The following is a 23,722-nucleotide window of genomic DNA, read 5'->3' as shown; positions in this document are numbered from 1 at the left end:
AGTGGGAGAAGGGAGGAAGGTGGGCAGAGGAGGAGAGTTCTAAAGGTATGGTATAATTTATTTTTTTTTCGCCTCTTTTAGGTCTGTTCATAAACTTCTTTATATTCTTTCAAGTTTGGTGCCTGCTTTGCATTTCTCCTAATTATGTCTCAGCAGATAAACAGTAATGAGTATTTTGGACCAAACCACTACATTATGGCAATGGGCAAAAAGCCCTTCCTGACAACGTTTCAGCCGTGAACCACAACATTTCAGTCTCTCAGCAGCCCCCAGAGCATCCCCCGTGTTGCCAGATGGAAAATCCTCTGTGCCGGGTGGGCTGCCACAAGGCTCATTCCTCAAACCTGTCTTGGGGCTGAGTCAGGGATGAAGTATCCCATGATGGTTTGTGCTTAGCGGGTGGGAAACTACTGTTCCTGTGGTGGGGTTTGTTCTGTTCTGCTCTCTCTGTATTTTATAGTAAAGAGCTGTTCGTCCTTTTCCTGCATTTTTGCTTAGGAGCCCTGTAATTTTAGAATTGGATCCACGGGGATCATCGGGGCACTGCTGGGCCCCATGGAACCAAGGGGCCAGTGTGCTTCTGAGCGGCCCCATGGATCCAAGGAGACCATGGTGCCCCTGCAGGTCCTCATGGAGTCGCAGAGTCCATTGTGACACTGCTGGGCCCCGTGGAGCCAAGGACACCTTTGTGACACTGCTGGGCCCCGTGGAGCCAAGGACACCTTTGTGACACTGAGGGGCTCTGTGGAACCAAGGGAACATGGAACAGCTCTGGCTGGCTTGGCCTCCTGGGGGCCACCTGACAGCTCCAGCTGATCTTGGAATGTTGAGAGTCACTTCTCATCTGCCCCTGGAGCTCTGGGGCTCTGTGCTTTCCTTCCTATGGAACAGATCCGTCCTTCTCCTCCAGGGGCCATGGCCAAAACTGAGATTCCTCTTCCAAATTTCTGTGTATCCAAGGACTGTTCCCAGATGAAACGTGCCAGGACAATCAGATCTGCCTGCCTTGGCCTCCCAGGGACCCCCTCTCCTCTGCCTTTGTGACACTGAAGTCTGTTTGGTGTCAGGCTGTTCCGCACGCAATCCCGCTTCCTTCGGGGCTGCTGTTGCCCCTGTGCCCACTGCCCCCCAAAAGAACAGGCTGCCCTGCGGGGGAACAAACGTGGCTTCTCCTGGGGAAAGCCTCAGCGAGGGCTCAGTTTGCCGTTGGTCATTGCGGTGACTGCAGGAAAGGGGCACCCCACCATGGGGCATTTCTTGGTCAGCTCCAGACATAAAGAGTGGGAAACTGTCTGAGACTCGGGTTGTGGCCTCGAAGCCGCCACTGCGGTTTGCAGGGAGCTGCAGGGCGGCACGGCCCTGGCTGTGCCCGGGAGCGCTCACTTTGGAGGTGGTGTCGGATGTGATGGGGACAAGGGGTACCCTGTGGGGCTGGGGGTGGCCTTGAGAGTCTCCATGGCACTGAGGGGGAGCTCCATTGATGGGGGTTGGTGTCCTGGGCTGAGGGGCTGTAGCGGGTTAGGTTTGCTCCCGGGCGGAAACACCAATTTACTGTAGTGGTTTGGTCCAAAATACTCATTACTGTTTATCTACTGAGAGATAAGAATTAGGAGAAATGCAAAGCAGGCACCAAACTTGAAAGAATATAAACAAGTTTATGAACAGACCTAAAAGAAGAAAAAAGTCATACCACACCTTCAGAATACTTCTCCTCCCCCCCCACCCCCACCTTTCTCCCTTCTCCCACTGACAATGTAAAAAGACAACCCTTGAGATGTTCAGTCTGTTTACCACTTCCATAATAACCTTGTTCAGTCCATTTAGGAAGAGGAGTCTCTCTTGCCCATGCTATGAAAACATTATCACAACGAGACAGCCGCCCGGGTTGGTTCTCTGCTCTCATCATTGAGAGTCCCCTCCCACGACCTGCAGCTTTTCCCACAACTGCTTTTGAGGGTCCAATCTTGAGCTACTGGGGTGCAATTTTAAGGTTGAGCCATCCAGAAATAAAAGTTCTCTTCACCCATCTCTGGGAGCATTTCATCTCTAAGAACACAGGCCCTTCTCCTTCCCTGGGAGCAAAGGGTCTTCCTCATCTTCATCTCTAGGACTATCTCTGGGAGCATCTCTAGGAACTGAGGTCTTCTCCTTTTCCATTTGGAGCAAAAGTCCTCATCGCTTCCACCTCTCCCTATTCAAACTTCTCATGAAATTACAGCTGCTTCAGCATCTGCCTATCTCAGCGCAGGTGCTTTTGCTCTCAAGCACAAGTTGAACACTCCACCCCCCATGCCTTCATGAAATTACAACGGGTACTCTGATACATCATAGCTTTCCAACAGAATTTCAGCTTTAAGCATCTCCTCTTTCTCTTCCCTCAGGTTTTCAGCTCTTCACAGCACTAAAAGGGTTAATGTCACCCAGGCCTTGCAGCTGGAATGACACTTATCGCTGTTGCTCACATGATCTTTTGCTGGGCAGCAGGGCAGCTTCAGCTGAATCCTGGCCACACTGGAGAGGGGGAGCGTGTCTGCACATAGCAGGGCCCTCGGGGGGTTCCGCGGGTGGACCAGGGCCCATCGGCTCCAGGATGGCCGTGGCCCAGCCTGGCCTGGCCCAGCAGGGGCCCGCAGCATCCTGCGGTCCCAGCTCCGGAAAGGAGAGAGGGCTCTTCCCGGGCTTTGTCTATTCTTACGTGTGGATCTCAGAGGCGGTCACAGAGCTAAATGTGGGACTAGAGTGTGGACTGGGGCTGGTGTTGAGGCTGGAGTTAGGGCTAAATTTGGCACTGGGGTTGGCGTTTGGGTTAGATTTGGAATTGGGGCTGGGATTGGAGTAAGGGCTGAACGTGGGATTTGAGATAACGCTGGAGGCTGGGGCAGGGGCTGGAATTGCAGCCAAGATTGCAGCTCGGGGTAAACTTGGGATTTGGTTTGGGGCTGAGGGTTTAGGAAGGGGCTGGGATTGGGGCTGGGGTTGGAGTTAGGGCTGAGATTTGGATTACAGCTGGGATTGGGGTCAAGGCTAAATGTAGGATTGGCTTTAGGTCTGGGGATGGGATTGGGACTGGGGCTAGACGATTCTGAGAATGGGATGAGATTAAACACGGGACGGTGAGTTTGTCTAAACGTGGAGGGAGATTGAGATCAGGATCAGGGTGAGGTTTGGGACTGAGCACACGCAGAGCGGGACAGCTGAGGTGTCACTGCAGGATGTCCCTGGCACCATCCCAGCCCTCCTCAGGCACCTCCAAACATGGGGGGCAGCTGGGTGGTCCAAGATCCAGGTGCTGCCACGCTGCCCCTCCATTCCACGTGAGCATTGTGGGAAGGCAGCCCTGAATGTGACCCTTGGGGGTCTGGGATCAGCCTTCACATCCCTGTGGGAGCAGCGACAGAGAGGACGAGAGACTTTCCCCCTCTTATTCCTGTGGAAGGGTGAAGCCCAGCTGCCCTTTTCTTCTGGCGCCTCCTCATCTCCTCAGGTGAGGATGTCAAACTCCCCAGGAGCAGGAAGAAGCCCATTCCGGGTTTCCTTGTGTCTGCAGCCTGGAACATCCACTCAGAGCAGAGCACTTTATGAAAGCCCTGCTGAATGACAGCAGGAGGAGGTTTGTGAGAAAGGCAGGAAATGGTATTTTGATAGGAAATCAAAATTCCAAATTATTTCTTTCTGTCACGTTCATTTTCAGTCAGTTCCGGTCTGGTTTCCAGAGTGCCACCTTCTCAGCTGACTGTATTTGTGTCCTCCTTCCTCTTCTGCCTTTCTTTGCCTGCTCTGTTTGTCTCTCAGTGTCTCTCTGGACCCAGGGCAGCTCCCACCAAAGGCCCTCCTCTGATTTTGTTCCCAATCCACCAGCTAAAACAACCATGGGTGAGGTGATGAAGGCTGGCAGTGAAATGTCACTGTAAGATCTTGCTGCACTTGGCTTCTGGCTCCTTCCTGAGAGCTTTGCCTTCAAGGGCAGGAACATCTTCTCCTTGCTGGGAACTGGAATTCCAGATCCCTGGAGGGTGTGCCATGGATCCCAGAGGGGCATTCCCAAGGCTCGCAGGGTTCTGGTCCTGCCGTGCCTCCCACGGGAGCCGTGCAGGGCCAGGGGACAAGGTCCAGCAGCTGGGTGGGCTCCCAGAGCAGACAGCAAAGGCTGCTTTGCTGGCCATTTCCCAGCACATTCCCAGCTGGAAGCAGAGGGAGGAAGGAAAGGGAAGCGAGTCCCTGCCAGAAGCCCAGCAGGATTGGGGTGGGAAGGGACCCTGCCCGTGGGTTACTGGGCTGAAAGCCAAGTGGAGCAAGACCTTACAATGCCATCTGCCTGCCAGCCTGTGCTGCTGACAGGAGCAGGGGGCCACTTTAGCCCTCTGTGGGTGGGACCAAACGGTGCATTCCACTCCCCTTATCTCATGTTTGATGAGCTGTTCATGATGGGTCGTTTGCAGGAGCTGCCCAGTGCACCCCCGACCCCTCAGGCTATGAGGAGCTGGGTGTTAAATGAGATAAGGAAGGAGAGGCAAACCCTGGGAGGCAGGGCAGTGTTTCTTTTTCTGCACACCAATGACTCAGCTGTGATAACTCCCTCCAGGGTAGCAGCAGCACAGTCCCACCCAGCCTGAGGGCTCACCTCTGCTGATGGGCCATCATGGACTGAATGGCCCCAGCACAATGGGCAGCTGCAAGGACTGAGACCATCAAGGCTCCCAAAATATCCCATGACTCCCAGGATGACATCATTCCATTGTGAAACTGCCCGCCCTGGGGGAGGGGCTGAGCATTCCCACCTGAACCTGAGCATATAAAATCTGGGTTTGGGGCCTTCTGGCAACACTTAACAGATCCAGGGCAGGAGCAGAACTCCAAGAGGACTGTGACCACCGCTGTTGACAAGACTGCTCCCATCACTTGGACAGGACTGTGTCCACCACTCTGACCAACAGGTTTTGTTTTCTTTCCTTTTGCTTTGCATGCAGCGGCACCAGGTGGTGCTCAGCACAGGAACTAACCAGCATCGTTCTGCTCTTGTCCCAGGGTGCCTGGTTATACTCAGCCTTTGTGGGTTACAGCTGTATCATGGTATTTCTTGTCATCTCTTTGGTGAATTGTAACTCCCACCTTAATCTCTCTTGGGGCAGATCAGTGGGGTTCATTTCTCATGCCAGTTAAAACCAGCACGGTGTTTGAGAGGATTTTACAGTCATGATACAGCCGGTGACTTCTAGAGAAGGACTTGGGCAGGAGGAACCCCTAAACCATCACACTCACGCCTTGTTTTTCCCTCCACACCAGGATTTCCCACTCCCAAAACTTGGCCAGATGGAGGAGGAGGCTGTGAGGAAGAGGAAGATGCCCCGGAACACCCAGGCAGGTGAGGAGGAAGTCCCTGCCCATTTCCCCCTCTCTCCCGCTCCATCTCCCAGCCTAGCATCGCCCCCGGTTGCAGGACAACCCCGATGCCGCTGCCATCCTGCTGGGGACGGACTGGGGGGATCTACTTCGCCTTCCCTGTGGCACGCAGGCAAATGCCATCCTCTCCTTGTCCTTCCTCCCCCAGACAAGGAGCTGAGGACAGAGCCCAGGGAGGACAAATCCCCGCAGCAGAACCTGGTGGAAGAGGCCGTTTTGAGTAGCTCCACATCGCAGGAATCCAGCTGGGAGGAAAACCACCGGCGATCCCACAGGAGGAGGGGCTGCAAACGCAGCCCAGGGAGCTGTGAGGAGGAAAGACCCACCCTGTGCAGGGATGGCGGCCAGAGATCCAGCCAGAGCTCAAACCTGGTGGTCCACGAGCAGCGTCACGCTAGGGAGAAACGCTACAAGTGCTTGGAATGTGGGAAGAGCTTCAGCCAGAGCACCAACCTGATCCACCACCGGTTGATCCACACTGGGGAACGGCCCTATGTGTGTGGGGAATGTGGGAAGAGCTTCAGCCACCGCTCCCACCTGATTCGCCACCAGATGATCCACACAGGGGAACGGCCCTACGAGTGTGGGGAGTGTGGGAAGAGGTTTCAGACCAGCTCCAGTCTCCTCCAGCACCAGCAGATTCACACAGATGAGAGGCCCTTCTGCTGCCCCGACTGCGGGATGGGCTTCAGGTACAACTTTAACCTCACCAGGCACAAACGCATCCACACCGGGGAGAGGCCCTACGAGTGTCCCGAGTGCGGGAAGAGCTTTCAGACCAGCTCCAATCTCCTCCTGCACCAGCGGATTCATACAGATGAGAGGCCCTTCCGCTGCCCCGACTGCGGGAAGGGCTTCAGGTACAACTTTGACCTCACCAGGCACAAACGCATCCACACCGGGGAGAGGCCCTACGAGTGTCCCGAGTGTGGGAAGAGCTTCTCCAGGAGCTCTCACTTGACCACACACCAACAGTGCCACCAGTAAGGGAAGCCCTGCGAGTGCCCTGAGTGCAGGAAGAGCTCCAACTTCATCTCGCAGCAGAGGATCCATGTGGGGTGATGCACAGTGACCCCCGTTGGGCAGAGACCTGGTGACCCCTGTTCCAGATGATCCCCATGGTTGCGGGGAATGTTTGAGAGATTTATTTCACTTCTCATTCTCATGCTCTGATTTCATTGCTAATAAATGCAATCCCTGTCCCCAGACTGGGTCTGTTTTTCCATGCTGGTGATCGGGGCAGGAGCTCTCCTGGTCCTTATCTCAGCTCCTGGGCCTTTCCTCAGCCAATCAAAGAAGTCACTAAACAATTTTTAGCCACTCTGAGCTTTTCTCGCTGATGACTGCCCAGGTGCCAGGCGGATCTACCGCACCCAGAGCTCCCCACCTGGGCCCCCCTCACCCCCAGTGCCCCCCGGGAGCAGAATTAAGGGAGAGGGGAGGTTTCAGCACCTGCCAAGTGCTGGGGATGGGGCAGATGGGGCCATACTGGTGGCACTGGTGGTGCTGGGAGCCCCCCTGGCCACAGGCATGGAGTTCTCAGGTGAGCCGAGGGGGTGGAAGAGGACTCGGGTATGGTGGGGAAGGTGGGGAGAGGAGGGAAAATGGGTGTGTGGGACCCATAAAATGAGTTGGAGGGGGAGTGGGACCCCCTAAAGCAAGAATGGGAAGGGGGCTGAGGACTGGGGGATGATGGGAGAGGAATGGGAAAGCTTAGAAATTAGGGAATGGGAAGGGTGGGATCTGAAAACTGAGTAGGAGGGGGCTGGGGATTGGGAGGATTGTGTGAAAAGGTTTGGGAAAGGGGCAAAAGTGGGGACTGGGACCCCCAAACTGATGGGGGCAGGGGCTGGCAGCTGGGGATTGGTGGGAAAGGAAGGGAGAAAATGGAAAAAGGGTGGAAATGAGGGTGGGACTGTGGGAAGGAAGGTCCCATGGTGGCTGTGGAGCAAGGGGCTGTGGAGTGGGGATCCAGGGTGGCCCCCTGAGCTCTTGGCTTGCTGTAGGGTGCTGGGGGCTGCTGGGGGAGCACCCCCTGACCTGTGTCTTGCTTACACAGGGCTCTTCCAGCACATGGTAAAGTCCGAGTGTCGCTTCATTAATGGTACCAAACAGGCGAGGTTGGTGGTGAGGTTCAGCTACAGCCTGGAGCAGCTCCTGCACTTGGACAGCAAGGTGGGGCACTGCGTGGGGGACACACGGTATGGGGAGAAACAGGCCCGCTACTGGAACACTGTCCTGGGGTGATGTTATGAGGCTGCTTTATTCCTTAACCCTCCGCTCAATGCCCAAGGACGCTGTGTCTTTAGGATGGACCCAGGGCTGGGGCTGGATCCCCGGGGCCCGGGTGCCGGTCGGTTCAACAGCTAGAGCCCAACGGCTCGGGGGCTCCGGGGTCTCGGCAGGGCCTGGGACGGAGTGCGCCGGGAGCGCTGTGTGGCTCCTTGGGTTTTTGGTGTTCTGGCTAGCTGGAAAATGGTTCTGTTGGTTTTTCTTGTTCTTTTTCTCTTCCCTCCCCTTGCCTCACTGCCTCCCTTCCCTTCCCTACTATCCAGGGAGCCTGCGAGTTGGCACTGGTGGGCCCGCGGGGTGGCCCTGGCTGGTCCGAGCCCATGTGTCTTTTGCTTCTCCAGGAATTTGTTGTACTTCGGGGGTTTTTTTTCCCCCTGTTCTACCCTGCTTTGTTTGGTGTTAATAAACAGTTTGGGGTTTATTTCCCACTTCCAGTTCTTGTGACCCACTTGTCTTACAGGTGGAGGAAAAGGGGAGGCCCTTTTCCCTTTGGAGGAGACATTCATTCCAGAGTGTTTCCTCCTGAGGTCTTGTCTCCAAAACCAAGACATAAATTTGGCGCCCAACTTAAGGGGCACGTGGAAGCGGAAAAAAAATTAAAATCATTTTGGTTTGAATCACTTTTGTATTGAGGTACAGCAGTAAGACTGTCCAGAGACTGAGAGCTTCAGGGCCCCTTGTCATCCCTTGGTCGATACTTAGATCACATGACAGGGACCCCAAATGCCTCGCTTCCGTGCCATCCAGAATTGTACCATCGCCTTCAGCGTTCCAGATTCGGACCATCCAACTTCATATAGTTTCATCAGGCCGCTGGGTGTAATCCTTCCTCAGGGTACGAGGGCCCTCTATGGACAGGACTCGGTAATGATTTCAGGTTCCACTTCCTCTGCTGGCTGTGAAGGTCCTGGCTGCTCATCATCATCCACCGGGCAAATGGATTTGGCTTTGTGTTTCTTTCTCTGGACAGGGGCAATTGTTGTTGGTTTAGGCTCCCCATCTGCTTTAGCTGCAGCTGGAGTGATTGGGGCGTCTGCTGGCTTATTCTCCTGCCCCTCTGGCTGTATCTTCTGCCCTACAGAATCCAGCAGTGTGCGGTAAGCGTTAGCCAGGACCCAGCACATGACAATGAGCTTTTCCTTTTCATCAGTGTTGTTATTGCAATTTTCCTTCAGCTACTTCCCCACCTCAGCTGGATTCTGAATTCGTTCAGGGGGGAAGTTCCAGGCTACTGGGTCAGAAAAGTGCTTCAGGGTCAGGCCTATGTCCTCCCATACCCCACAGCACTTTGGATTTTCTGCAACTGGGGCAGGTGTCTGGGCAACTCCTCTGGAGATCTCAGCCCTTTTTTTAGACAAGCTGGAGACCACATAGAGAAACCCTGCTAGATAACATAACAAGGAGGTGGCATCTTTGACATCCAGGGGAAACTGGACACTTTCAAAAGGTGACGTGCCAGATCTGAAGGGGAAGAAGGAGATGAAGGGCTGGGAGTTATCATCCCCTGCTTTTCCCCTAACAAACTGGGTGTGTAATTGCTAATACATTCCAAAAGGAAACTACCAAGGCCAGAATGGGAAAACAACATGACATACACCTTCTCCATGGCTTCCATTACTTCAGCCAAACTTCGATGAATCACTACCACCAGGCATATTAAAATGGCAGTGCTGATTCTTCATCCTGACTTATAAAAGTGTAAGCCAGGGACCCGACTGCCCATAGCTGTGGACGTGTACTTATGGCTAGCTTCCACAGAAAAATTATTAAATCAAGCAGCATGGTCTTACTGCTGTACCTCAATACAAAAGTGATTCAAACCAAAATGGTTTTGATTATTTTTTCCACTTCCACGTGCCCCTTAAGTTGGGCACCAAATTTATGTCTTGGTTTTGGAGACGAGACTTCAGCAGGAAACACTCTGGAATGAGTGTCTCCTCCAAAGGGAAAAGGGCCTCCCCTTTCCTCCACCAGTAAGACAAGTGGGTCACAAGAACTGGAAGTGGGAAATAAACCTCAAACTGTTTATTAGAAAAAAACAAAGCAGGGTAGAACAGGGGAAAAAAACCCCGAAATACAACAAATTCCCAGAGAGGGAACAGACACATGGGCTCAGACCAGCCGGGGCCACCCTGTGGGCCCACCAGGGCCAACTCACAGGCTCCCTGGACCGTAGGGAAGGGAGGCAGTGAGGCAAGGGGAGGGAAGGGAAAAAGAACAAGAAAAACCAACAGAACCATTTTCCAGCTAGCCAGAACACCAAAAACCCAAGGAGCCACACAGCGCTCCCGGCGCACTCCCTCCCAAGCCCTGCCGAGACCCCGGAGCCCCCGAGCCATTGGGCTCTAGCTGTTGAACCGACCCGCACCCGGGTCCCATGGATCCGGCCCCACCCCTGGGTCCATCCTAAAGACACAGCGTCCTTGGGCATTGAGCGGAGGGTTAAGGAATAAAGCAGCCTCATAACATCACCCCAGGACAGTGTTCCAGTAGCGGGCCTGTTTCTCCCCATACCGTGTGTCCCCCACGCAGTGCCCCACCTTGCTGTCCAAGTGCAGGAGCTGCTCCAGGCTGTAGCTGAACCTCACCACCAACCTCGCCTGTTTGGTACCATTAATGAAGCGACACTCGGACTTTACCATGTGCAGGAAGAGCCCTGTCTATGCAGGACACAGGTCAGGGTGTTATAAGTTTTGATAAGTTCTTAAGTTCTTCAGGTAAATAATCACAATTTGATTATTTTAGATGGAAAATTTATTAATAATTAAGCAAGTAGAATGTGAGCAAAAGCAGCGCTGGGTGACAGGGGAGTCTCCGCTCCACCAACTGCCACGCTAATACTTCAAACCATTGTCCTTTTATACTTTCATACTTCCGCTTTCCTGTTCCTGTATTGCTCTTCTGCTTGTAGCTTGTGGTTTCCTCTGCGCATGTACATCTTGTTGCTAGGGGGTCTTTTCTGCCTTCTGGTGGTCGTTGAGGCTGAAGTAAGAAGTCTTCCTCTTTTGTCCTCTCCATGACCCTTATCTTTTCCTTCCATATTTGGTATAATATCTCTTTACTTACATAACTCATAAGCGGAAGCGATACATATTTGGCAAATACATATTTCACTAGCTGCAAAGGCACATCTTTGGCAATGCATACGATTCCGGATATATGGGCGTAATTCTGCAAGCGTGCTCTCCTTCAAACCACAGAGGAGGACTCATCTACCTCCATAGTTTAATAAACATTTGCAGCTTTTAACAAGGGGGTGCTCCCCCAGCAGCCCCCAGCACCCCATAGCAAGCCAAGAGCTCAGGGGGCCACCCTGGATCCCCACTCCACAGCCCCTTGCTCCACAGCCGCCATGGGACCTTCCTTCCCGCAGTCCCACCCTCATTTCCACCATTTTTCCATTTTCTCCCCTCCTTTCCCATCAATCCCCATTTGCCAGACCCTGCCCCCATCAGTTTGGGGGTCCCAGTCCCCACTTTTGACCCTTTCCCAACCCTTTTCACACAATCCTCCCAATCCCCAGCCCCCTCCTGCTCAGTTTTCAGATCCCACCCTTCCCATTCCTCTCCCATCATCCCCCAGTCCTCAGCCCCTTTCCCATTCTTGCTTTAGGGGGTCCCACTCCCCCTCCAACTCATTTTATGGGTCCCACCCACCCATTTTCCCTCCTCTCCCCACCTTTCCCACCATGCCCGGACTCCTCTTCCCACCCCCTCGGCTCACCTGAGAGCTCCATGCCTGTGGCCAGGGGGGCTCCCAGCACCACCAGTGCCACCAGTATGGCCCCAGCTGCCCCATCCCCAGCTCTGGGCAGATGCTGAAACCTCCCCTCTCCCTTAATTCTGCTCCCGGGGGGCACTGGGGGTGAGGAGGGGCCCAGGTGGGGAGCTCTGGGTGGGGCAGATCCACCTGGCACCTGGGCAGTCATCAGCGAGAAAAGCTCAGAGTGGCTAAAAATTGTTCAGTGACTTCTTTGATTGGCTGAGGAAAGGCCCAGGAGCTGAGCTAAGGACCAGGAGAGCTCCTGCCCCAGTCACCAGCACGGAAACACAGACCCAGTCTGGGGACAAGGATTGCATTTATTAGCAATGAAATCAGAGCACGAGAATGAGAAGTGAAATAAATCTCTCAAACATTCCCCCCAACCATGGGGATCATCTGGAACAGGGGTCACCAGGTCTCTGCCCAACGGGGGTCACTGTGCATCACCCCACATGGATCCTCTGCTGCGAGATGAAGTTGGAGCTCTTCCTGCACTCAGGGCACTCGCAGGGCTTCCCTTACTGGTGGCACTGTTGGTGTGTGGTCAAGTGAGAGCTCCTGGAGAAGCTCTTCCCGCACTCGGGACACTCGTAGGGCCTCTCCCCGGTGTGGATGCGTTTGTGCCTGGTGAGGTCGGAGTTGTACCTGAAGCCCTTCCCGCAGTCGGGGCAGCGGAAGGGCCTCTCATCTGTGTGAATCCGCTGGTGCAGGAGGAGACTGGAGCTGGTCTGAAACCTCTTCCCACACTCGGGACACTCATAGGGCCTCTCCCCGGTGTGGATCATCTGGTGGTGAATCAGGTGGGAGCTCTGGCTGAAGCTCTTCCCACATTCCAAGCACTTGAAGCGTTTCTCCCTAGCGTGATGCTGCCCATGGACCACCAGGTTTGAGCTCTGGCTGGATCTCCGGCCACCTTCCCGGCACAGGGTGGGTCTTTCCTCCTCACAGCTCCCTGGGCTGCGTTTGCAGCCCCTCCTCCTGCGGGATCGCCGGGGCTTTTCCTCCCCGTTGGATTCCTGCACCATGGAGCTGCTCAAAACGGCCTCTTCCACCAGGTTCTGCCGCGGGGATTTGTCCTCCCTGGGCTCTGTCCTCAGCTCCTTGTCTGGGGGAGGAAGGACAAGGAGAGGATGGCATTTGCCTGCGTGCCACGGGGAAGGGGAAGGAGATCCCCCCAGTCCGTGCCCGGCAGGACGGCATTGGCAGCGGGGTTGTCCTGCAGCCGGGGGCGATGCTGGGCTGGGAGATGGAGCAGGAGAGAGGGGGAAACGGGCAGGGACTTCCTCCTCACCTGCCTGGCGGTCCCAGGGGATCTTCCTCTTCCTCACAGCTTCGTCCTTTTTCTGGCCAAGGTTTGGGAGTGGGAAATCCTGGTGTGGAGGGAAAAACAAGGTGTGAGTGTGTTGGCTTATGGGTTCCTCCTGCCCAAGTCCTTCTCTAGAAGTCACCAGGCGTATCATCCCTGTAAAATCCTCTCAAACACCATGCTGGTTTTACCTGGCATGAGAAATGAACCCCACTGATCTGCCCCAAGAGAGATTAAGGTGGGAGTTACAATTCACCAAAGAGATGACAAGAAATACCATGATACAGCTGTAACCCACAAAGGCTGAGTATAACCAGGCACCCTGGGACAAGAGCAGAACGATGCTGGTTAGTTCCTGTGCCGAGCACCACCTGGTCCCGCTGCATGCAAAGCAAAAGGAAAGAAAACAAAACCTGTTGGTCAGAGTGGTGGACACAGTCCTGTCCAAGTGATGGGAGCAGTCTTGTCAACAGCGGTGGTCACAGTCCTCTTGGAGTTCTGCTCCTGCCCTGGATCTGTTAAGTGTTGCCAGAAGGCCCCAAACCCAGATTTTATATGCTCAGGTTCAGGTGGGAATGCTCAGCCCCTCCCCCAGGGCGGGCAGTTTCACAATGGAACCATGTCATCCTGGGAGTCATGGGATATTTTGGGAGCCTTGATGGTCTCAGTCCTTGCAGCTGCCCATTGTGCTGGGGCCATTCAGTCCATGATGGCCCATCAGCAGAGGTGAGCCCTCAGGCTGGGTGGGACTGTGCTGCTGCTACCCCGGAGGGAGTTATCACAGCTGAGTCATTGGTGTGCAGAAAAAGAAACACTGCCCTGCCTCCCAGGGTTTGCCTCTCCTTCCTTATCTCATTTAACAGCCAGCTCCTCATAGCCTGAGGGGTCGGGGGTGCACTGGGCAGCTCCTGCAAACGACCCATCATGAACAGCTCATCAGAAATGAGATAAGGGGAGTGGAATGCACAGTTTGGTCCCACCCACAGAGGGCTAAAGTGGCCCCCTGCTCCTGTCAGCAGCACAGGCTGGCAGGCAGATGGCATTGTAAGGTCTTGCTCCACTTGGCTTTCAGCCCAGTAACCCACGGGCAGGGTCCCTTCCCACCCCAGTCCTTCCGGGCTTCTGGCAGGGACTCGCTTCCCTTTCCTTCCTCCCTCTGCTTCCAGCTGGGAATGTGCTGGGAAATGTCCAGCAAAGCAGCCTTTGCTGTCTGCTCTGGGAGCCCACCCAGCTGCTGGACCTTGTCCCCTGGCCCTGCACAGCTCCCGTGGGAGGCACGGCAGGACCAGAACCCTGCGAGCCTCGGCAATGCCCCTCTGGGATCCATGGCACACCCTCCAGGGATCTGGAATTCCAGTTCCCAGCAAGGAGAAGATGTTCCTGCCCTTGAAGGCAAAGCTCTCAGGAAGGATTCAAAAGCCAAGTGCTGCAAGATCTTATAGTGACATTTCACTGCCAGCCTTCATCACCTCACCCATGGTTGTTTTAGCTGGTGGATTGGGAACAAAATCAGAGGAGGGCCTTTGGTGGGAGCTGCCCTGGGTCCAGAGAGACACTGAGAGACAAACAGAGCAGGCAAAGAAAGGCAGAAGAGGAAGGAGGACACAAATACAGCCAGCTGAGAAGGTGGCACTCTGGAAACCAGACAAGAACTGACTGAAAATGAATGTGACAGAAAGAAATAATTTGGAATTTTGATTTCCTATCAAAATACCATTTCCTGCCTTTCTCACAAACCTCCTCCTGCTGTCATTCAGCAGGGCTTTCATAAAGTGCTCTGCTCTGAGTGGATGTTCCAGGCTGCAGACACAAGGAAACCCGGAATGGGCTTCTTCCTGCTCCTGGGGAGTTTGACATCCACACCTGAGGAGATGAGGAGGCAGCAGAAGAAAAGGGCAGCTGGGGTTCACCCTTCCACAGGAATAAGAGGGGGAAAGTCTCTCGTCCTCTCTGTCGCTGCTCCCACAGGGATGTGAAGGCTGATCCCAGACCCCCAAGGGTCACATTCAGGGCTGCCTTCCCACAATGCTCACGTGGAATGGAGGGGCAGCGTGGCAGCACCTGGATCTTGGACCACCCAGCTGCCCCCCATGTTTGGAGGTGCCTGAGGAGGGCTGGGATGGTGCCAGGGACATCCTGCAGTGACACCTCAGCTGTCCCGCTCTGCGTGTGCTCAGTCCCAAACCTCACCCTGATCCTGATCTCAATCTCACTCCACGTTTAGACAAACTCACCGTCCCGTGTTTAATCTCATCCCATTCCCAGAATCATCTAGCCCCAGACTCAATCCCAACCCCAGCCCTAAAGCCAATCCTACATTTAGCCTTAACCTCAATCCCAGCTGTAATCCAAATCTCAGCCCTAACTCCAACCCCAGCCCCAATCCCAGCCCCTCCCTAAACCCTCAGCCCCAAACCAAATCCCACGTTTAGCCCGAGCTGCAATCCCAGCTGCAATTCCAGCCCCTGCCCCAGCCTCCAGCGTTATCCCAAATCCCATGTTCAGCTCTAATTCCAAACCCAGCCCCAATTCCAACTCTAACCCCAACCCCAGTGCCAAATTTAGCCCTAACTCCAGCCTCAACACCAGCCCCGGCCCACACTCCAGTCCCACATTTAGCTCTAAATCCAAACCCAGCCCCAGCAGCAGCCCACATCCCATACCATTATTAGAGCTAATCCCAATCCCAGTCCCAGTTCCAGCCCCAATCCCAGCCCCAGCCCACACACCAATCCCACCTGTCGTGGGTTAGCAAAGCATAGTCTCGTAAGTGATGTTCTTGCAAAGGGGTGCTTACAGCTCCTCTGTGACCTGACAGAACCTATCAGCTGGCCAGTTTGAGTATGGACAATTCTTTAAACCACTTAAAATTGTGACCGCCTCTGTGATCCACACGTAAGAATAGACAAAGCCCGGTCAGAGCTCCCTCTCGTTTCTGGCGCTGGGACAGGTGGCTGCAGGCCCCATGCAGGGCCCAGCAAGCCTGGCCCGGGCCCTGCTGGGGCCAGGCCAGGCTGGGCCACGGCCATCCTGGAGCCGATGGGCCCTGGTCCACCCACGGAACTCCCCCAGGGCCCTGCTATGTGCAGACGCGCTCCCCCTCTCCAGTGTGGCCAAGATTCAGCTGAAGCTGCCCTGCTGCCCAGCAAAAGATCATGTGAGCAACAGCGATAAGCGACATTCCAGCTGCAAGGCCTGGGTGACATTAACCCTTTTAGTGCTGTGAAGAGCTGAAAACCTGAGGGAAGAGAAAGACGAGATGCTTAAAGCTGAAATTCTGTTGGAAAGCTATGATGTATCAGAGCACCCGTTGTAATTTCATGAAGGCATGGGGGGTGGAGCGTTCAACTTGTACTTGAGAGCAAAAGCACCTGCGCTGAGATAGGCAGATGCTGAAGCAGCTGTAATTTCATGAGAAGTTTGAATAGGGAGAGATGGAAGCGATGAGGACTTTTGCTCCAAATGGAAAAGGAGAAGACCTCAGTTTCTGGAGATGCTCCCAGAGATAGTCCTAGGGATGAAGATGAGGAAGACCCTTTGCTCCCAGGGAAGGAGAAGGGCCTGTGTTCTTAGAGATGATATGCTCCCAGAGATGGGTGAAGAGAACTTCTGTTTCTGGACGGCTCAACCTTAAAATTGCACCTCAGTAGCTCAAGATTGGACCCTCGAAGGCAGTTGTGGGAAAAGCTGCAGGTTGTGGGAGGGGACTCTCACATGATGCGAGCAGAGAACCAACCCGGGCGGCTGTCTCGTTGTGATAATGTTTTCATAGCATGGGCAAGAGAGACTCCTCTTCCTAAATGGACTGAACAAGGTTATTATGGAAGTGGTAAACAGACTGAACATCTCAAGGGTCGTCTTTTTACATTGTCAGTGGGAGAACGGAGAAAGGTCGGGGGGGTGGGAGGAGAAGTATTCTGAAGGTGTGGTATGACTTTTTTCTTCTTTTAGGTCTGTTCATAAACTTGTTTATATTCTTTCAAGTTTGGTGCCTGCTTTGCATTTCTCCTAATTCTTATCTCACAGAAGGTAAACAGTAATGAGTATTTTGGACCAAACCACTACACACCTTTAGCCCTGACCCCAGTCCCAGCTCTAAGCCCACCCTCCGCCCCACCTCCAGCCCCCTCTCAGCCTAATCCAGCCCAAATTCTGGTTTCAGTGCAACCCCTCCCCCACCCCATTCCTGGCCCCGCCCCTACCTGAAGCCACGCCCACCCCATCCCTCTCAGAACCTGCGCCCTCTCGGCCAACCACGTTTCTTTCTCATCTTCTTTGCTCCGCTCCTCATTATTTGTTCCTCGGCATCCATTGGCTGCTGCCACGGGGGTGGGGGGCGAGGCTCCCATGCCCATATAAAGGGGCGATCGGGGGCTGTTGTTTAGTGCAGGATCCGGTGCTGCTGCGGCACAGAGGAGTGGGGAGAGAGGAGTCGAGCAGTGGGAGAGGAGCGGGGTGAGCGGAGTGGAGTGGGAAGAGCGCAGGGGTGAGAGCCGAGTGGAGAAGACAGAGCCGAGTGGAGCTCCGCGCCCTTGGCCCCGAAACGCGGGAACCCCGCAACCAGCTCAGGCTGGAGGGTGTGTGGGTGGTTGGGGGGAGGTGGGAGCGGTGCCCTCCCCCGTGGGCCCGATCGCAGCACAATGTGGAGGGGGAGCCCCAGCCCAGCTCCCTCGTGCCCCAAGCCGCCGCTGCGCCCCATGTCGCCGTCACCGGTAACGGGTGCGTGGGCCGGACATCAGTGGCCGCAGCAAGCAGAGCGAGAGGGACGGAGAGCTCCCTCCCCGAGGGCACGGAGACAGAGAGCCCCACGCCCCCTCACATACGGGTGGAGGACAAAGGACACCCCCAGCTCTCCCCAAAGGGGAGAAGGACAGAGACCCCCTGGCCCAGGTGGAGTGGAAGTGGATGGACACCACTGCGGTTCCCCTCATGGTTCCCCCAAGGGTGAGGAAGATGTAGACCCCCTTGGGCCCCCTAAAGGGGAAGATGATAGAGACCTGTCCGTGGCCTTTCCCCTGGGCAAGAAGGATGGAGACCACTCCCAAGCCCCTCCAAAGGTAAAGAGGATGGAGACCACCCCCAGACTCCCCCCTAAAGAGGAAGAGGAGGGAGGCCTCCCTGGGGCAAGAAGAACAGGGACCACTAGGGTTGCCCCAAAGGTAAGGAGGAGGCAGAATCCCCCAGGGCGACGAGGACAGAGAGCACCCCTGTCCCCTGCAAAGGTGAGGAGAATGGAGTCCAGCCACTGTCCCCCCAAAGGAAAGGAGGATGGGGATACCTTGGCCCCCCCAAATGGGAGGAGGACAGAGACAACGCTTGCCCCACATTTGTGATAGGAGCACAGCAATCCCCCCAATCCATCCCATGGGAGAGGAGGACGCACAGCCCGGGATTGTCTCTATCCCTCTCCTACCTGGGGAGCCCTGGGGGGGTCTCCAAGCCGTTCTTGTCTGGGAACGATCAGGGGGTGGGGATGGTCTCTGTCCCTCTCACCCCACTCGGTGCCCGGTGAGGGTCTCTGTCCTTCTCCCCTTGGGATTCTCGGGAGGTGCTTGTGGGGCTTTGGGGGTGTCTCTGTCGTTCTCACCCCAATGGTGCTTGGGCGGGGTCACCCCAGGGGTGAGAGGGACAGAGACCCCCCCGGCCTCCCCAGGTATGAGAAGGTTGGAGAGCCCCAGAGCACACGCAGCAGTGAGAGGGACACAGAGCTCCTGGTCCCCAGCCCCGCACAAGCATTCCCTGGGGCGAGAGGGATGGAGATGCCCAAGCATCCCCAAGGGTTAAAGGGACAGGGACACCCCTCGGGAATGCCCTGGGATGAGAGGGACAGGGACACACTCTTGGGAATGCCCTGGCCTTAGAGGGACAGGGACAACCCCTTGGGAATCTGCAAGGGTGACAGGGACAGGGACACCCCCTCAGGAGTGCCCTGGGGTGAAAGGGTCAGGGACAACCCCTTGGGAATGCCCTGGGGTGAGAGGGACAGGGACAACATTACTGAGCCCCTCCCCAGAATCCCCCAAGGAGAGAGACACAGAGACCCCTTGAGCATCCCCTGGGCACTGGACAAAATAAACTTGGCAAAAATCAAACTTAACTCTACCTCAAATGCTTGGAGGAATGTTTGCTGTTTCCACAAGTCACTTGTGATGAAAACACAAACAAACCCCAAGCATGAATGAACCGACAGCACAAGCAGTTATGGTGGCAATTCAAAGGTCCAGCGGTTCCCACACAGCTCCAGCTCAGCTGCTGGCAGGTTCCTGTAAAAGAAAAGTGAAAAGTTCAGCCTGGTACAGATGATTTAAAGGAAGGATAAACTCTGTGTAGCTGTCACAGAGGTGACAGGGATAAAGAGAAAAATGATTCTCACATTTGGCAAAGGCCCCCAGGCTGTGAAAGAGAAAAGGGGGGAGAGCAAGGGAGGGACAGAGACCTCCCCTGGGGAGGGGCGAGTGTGACACTGTCCCCTGTGTGTGTGGCCTTCCTGGGGTGGGGGTTTCACACCGGAGCCAGTCTGGGTAAGGGGGGTGGTGTTCACTCCCCCTGGGCAGGGGTTACCCCACACCCCCAAACTCCCCTCCTACCCCCTTGGTTGGGGGATGGAGGTGCAAACCTGGCCTCAGCAAATGGGTCTGGGGGCTGGGGCCTCCCCCAGCCCGACCCCAGCCAGGGCTGATTTTCAGGACAGCCCTGGCCTTGGCTTTCTGGTGGATTCATTCTCCTCCCTCAGCCTTGTTTCCTTCTCCCTAGACCTGAGATCCCTGGGTAAGAGTCCCCTTTCCCTGATCTCAAGGTCCCTTAGCTCAAGGTGCAGCCCAAAGTTCCCCTCAGGAGGCACATTCAGGGACGGAGGGGCTTGGGTGGTCACAGCTCCTTTATACAGTTCTGCCATAATGGGCAAAAAGCCCTTCCTAACAATGTTTTGGCCGTGAACCACAACATTTCAGTCTCTCGGCAGCCCCCAGAGCATCCCCCGTGTTGCCAGATGGAAAATCCTCTGTGCCGGCTGGGCTGCCACAAGGCTCATTCCTCAAACCTGTCTTGGGGCTGAGTCAGGGTTTGTCATAGGTTAGCAAGCATAGTCGCAGAAGGGATGTCCTTGCTAAGGGGTGCTTACAGTTTCCTCTGAGACCTGATAGAACCTATCAGCTGGCCAGTTTGAATATGGACAATTCTTTAAGCCACTTAAAGTTGTGACCGCCTCTGTGATCCACACTTAAGAACAGACAAACTCCCCCCTAAGCTCTCTCTCATTTCCGGCTCTGGGGCAGGTGGCTGCGGGGCCCGAGCGGGGCCCAGTGGGCCAGGCCCAGGCCCTGCTTGGGCCAGGCCAGGCCGGGCCACGGCTCCAGGATGACCCCCCCCAGCAGGGCTGTGGGCAGCCAGAGTGGCTTGGAACCACCCCCCTCCACTGCGGCCAAGATTTCAGCAGAGCGGCACCACTGTCCGGCAGAGGTCAGGTGACCAACAGCAATAAGCCACATTCCAGCTGCAAGGCCAAGGTGAGAGTAACACTTTTATTGCTGTGAAGAGCTGAAAACCTGAGGGAAGAGAGAGAGGAGATGTTTAAAGCTGAAATTCTGTTGTGAAGCTCTGATATATCAGAGTATCCCGTCGTAATTTCAGAAAGATATGGGGGGTGGAGTGCTGAACTTGTAAGCGAAAGCACCTGCGCTGAGATAGGCAGATGCTGATGCAGCTGTAATTTCATGAGAAGTTTGGACAGGGAGAGATGGACTTTTGCTCCAAATGGGAAAGGAGAAAACCTCAGTCCCTAGAGATGCTCCCAGAGATAGTCTTAACGATGAAGATGAGGAAGACCCTTTGCTCCCAGGGAGGGAGAAGGGCCTCTGTTTTTTGTTTCTGAACGGCTCAACCTTAAAATTGTACCCCAAAAAACTTCAAGAGTGGACCCTTGAAAGCAGTTGTGGGAAAAGCTGCAAGTCGGGGGAAGGGACTCACATGCAGGCAGAGAGACTCCTCTTCCTAAATGGACTGAACAATATTTGCAAGTGGGCGGCTGTCTCGTTGTGATACTGTTTTCATGGCACGAGCAAGAAGAGACTTTCTAAATGGCCTGACCAAGGTTATTATGGAAGTGGTAAACAGACTGAACATCTTAAGGGTTGTCTTTTTACATTGTCAGTGGGAGAAGGGAGGAAGGTGGGCAGAGGAGGAGAGTTCTAAAGGTATGGTATAATTTTTTTTTTTTTCGCCTCTTTTAGGTCTGTTCATAAACTTCTTTATATTCTTTCAAGTTTGGTGCCTGCTTTGCATTTCTCCTAATTATGTCTCAGCAGATAAACAGTAATGAGTATTTTGGACCAAACCACTACATTATGGCAATGGGCAAAAAGCCCTTCCTGACAACGTTTCAGCCGTGAACCACAACATTTCAGTCTCTCAGCAGCCCCCAGAGCATCCCCCGTGTTGCCAGATGGAAAATCCTCTGTGCCGGGTGGGCTGCCACAAGGCTCATTCCTCAAACCTGTCTTGGGGCTGAGTCAGGGATGAAGTATCCCATGATGGTTTGTGCTTAGCGGGTGGGAAACTACTGTTCCTGTGGTGGGGTTTGTTCTGTTCTGCTCTCTCTGTATTTTATAGTAAAGAGCTGTTCGTCCTTTTCCTGCATTTTTGCTTAGGAGCCCTGTAATTTTAGAATTGGATCCAAGGGGATCATCGGGGCACTGCTGAGCCCCATGGAAGCAAGGGGCCGGTGTGCTTCTGAGCGGCCCCATGGATCCAAGGAGACCATGGTGCCCCTGCAGGTCCTCATGGAGTCGCAGAGTCCATTGTGACACTGCTGGGCCCCGTGGAGCCAAGGACACCTTTGTGACACTGCTGGGCCCCGTGGAGCCAAGGACACCTTTGTGACACTGAGGGGCTCTGTGGAACCAAGGGAACATGGAACAGCTCTGGCTGGCTTGGCCTCCTGGGGGCCACCTGACAGCTCCAGCTGATCTTGGAATGTTGAGAGTCACTTCTCATCTGCCCCTGGAGCTCTGGGGCTCTGTGCTTTCCTTCCTATGGAACAGATCCGTCCTTCTCCTCCAGGGGCCATGGCCAAAACTGAGATTCCTCTTCCAAATTTCTGTGTATCCAAGGACTGTTCCCAGATGAAACGTGCCAGGACAATCAGATCTGCCTGCCTTGGCCTCCCAGGGACCCCCTCTCCTCTGCCTTTGTGACACTGAAGTCTGTTTGGCGTCAGGCTGTTCCGCACGCAATCCCGCTTCCTTCGGGGCTGCTATTGCCCCTGTGCCCACTGCCCCCCAAAAGAACAGGCTGCCCTGCGGGGGAACAAACGTGGCTTCTCCTGGGGAAAGCCTCAGCGAGGGCTCAGTTTGCCGTTGGTCATTGCGGTGACTGCAGGAAAGGGGCACCCCACCATGGGGCATTTCTTGGTCAGCTCCAGACATAAAGAGTGGGAAACTGTCTGAGACTCGGGTTGTGGCCTCGAAGCCGCCACTGTGGTTTGCAGGGAGCTGCAGGGCGGCACGGCCCTGGCTGTGCCCGGGAGCGCTCACTTTGGAGGTGGTGTCGGATCTGATGGGGACAAGGGGTACCCTGTGGGGCTGGGGGTGGCCTTGAGAGTCTCCATGGCACTGAGGGGGAGCTCCATTGATGGGGGTTGGTGTCCTGGGCTGAGGGGCTGTAGCGGGTTAGGTTTGCTCCCGGGCGGAAACACCAATTTACTGTAGTGGTTTGGTCCAAAATACTCATTACTGTTTATCTGCTGAGAGATAAGAATTAGGAGAAATGCAAAGCAGGCACCAAACTTGAAAGAATATAAACAAGTTTATGAACAGACCTAAAAGAAGAAAAAAGTCATACCACACCTTCAGAATACTTCTCCTCCCCCCCCACCCCCACCTTTCTCCCTTCTCCCACTGACAATGTAAAAAGACAACCCTTGAGATGTTCAGTCTGTTTACCACTTCCATAATAACCTTGTTCAGTCCATTTAGGAAGAGGAGTCTCTCTTGCCCATGCTATGAAAACATTATCACAACGAGACAGCCGCCCGGGTTGGTTCTCTGCTCTCATCATTGAGAGTCCCCTCCCACGACCTGCAGCTTTTCCCACAACTGCTTTTGAGGGTCCAATCTTGAGCTACTGGGGTGCAATTTTAAGGTTGAGCCGTCCAGAAATAAAAGTTCTCTTCACCCATCTCTGGGAGCATTTCATCTCTAAGAACACAGGCCCTTCTCCTTCCCTGGGAGCAAAGGGTCTTCCTCATCTTCATCTCTAGGACTATCTCTGGGAGCATCTCTAGGAACTGAGGTCTTCTCCTTTTCCATTTGGAGCAAAAGTCCTCATCGCTTCCATCTCTCCCTATTCAAACTTCTCATGAAATTACAGCTGCTTCAGCATCTGCCTATCTCAGCGCAGGTGCTTTTGCTCTCAAGCACAAGTTGAACGCTCCACCCCCCATGCCTTCATGAAATTACAACGGGTACTCTGATACATCATAGCTTTCCAACAGAATTTCAGCTTTAAGCATCTCCTCTTTCTCTTCCCTCAGGTTTTCAGCTCTTCACAGCACTAAAAGGGTTAATGTCACCCAGGCCTTGCAGCTGGAATGTCACTTATCGCTGTTGCTCACATGATCTTTTGCTGGGCAGCAGGGCAGCTTCAGCTGAATCCTGGCCACACTGGAGAGGGGGAGCGTGTCTGCACATAGCAGGGCCCTCGGGGAGTTCCGCGGGTGGACCAGGGCCCATCGGCTCCAGGATGGCCGTGGCCCAGCCTGGCCTGGCCCAGCAGGGGCCCGCAGCATCCTGCGGTCCCAGCTCCGGAAAGGAGAGAGGGCTCTTCCCGGGCTTTGTCTATTCTTACTTGTGGATCTCAGAGACGGTCACAGAGCTAAATGTGGGACTAGAGTGTGGACTGGGGCTGGTGTTGAGGCTGGAGTTAGGGCTAAATTTGGCACTGGGGTTGGGGTTTGGGTTAGATTTG

At 54.7% G+C, this 23,722-nt stretch overlaps 2 protein-coding genes across 2 annotated transcripts in view; one reads left to right on the top strand and one right to left on the bottom strand.

Moving 5' to 3' along the window:
* LOC125318998 (zinc finger protein 91-like) overlaps window positions 1–23,722 on the top strand; it is a 156,655-nt gene that overhangs the window by 108,771 nt on the left and 24,162 nt on the right. The window contains 1 exon segment of the mRNA XM_048289961.1: window positions 5,799–6,458. Within this exon segment, the coding sequence (XP_048145918.1) occupies window positions 5,799–6,458 (660 nt within the window).
* The window catches only part of LOC125319000 (zinc finger protein 850-like), a 74,220-nt gene that overhangs the window by 40,586 nt on the left and 9,912 nt on the right, over window positions 1–23,722 (bottom strand). The window contains exons 3-4 of the mRNA XM_048289962.1: window positions 11,986–12,309; window positions 11,902–11,913 (exon numbers count right to left, since the gene is read on the bottom strand). Of these exons, the coding sequence (XP_048145919.1) occupies window positions 11,902–11,913; window positions 11,986–12,309 (336 nt within the window). The remainder of the gene's footprint in view (window positions 1–11,901; window positions 11,914–11,985; window positions 12,310–23,722) is intronic.

Source organism: Corvus hawaiiensis, chromosome 35 (assembly GCF_020740725.1).
Source record: "Corvus hawaiiensis isolate bCorHaw1 chromosome 35, bCorHaw1.pri.cur, whole genome shotgun sequence".
In the NCBI taxonomy this organism is placed as follows: Eukaryota; Metazoa; Chordata; class Aves; order Passeriformes; family Corvidae; genus Corvus; species Corvus hawaiiensis.
Note: the sequence above shows the minus strand (reverse complement) of the source record. Positions and strands in the feature narration are given on the sequence as shown.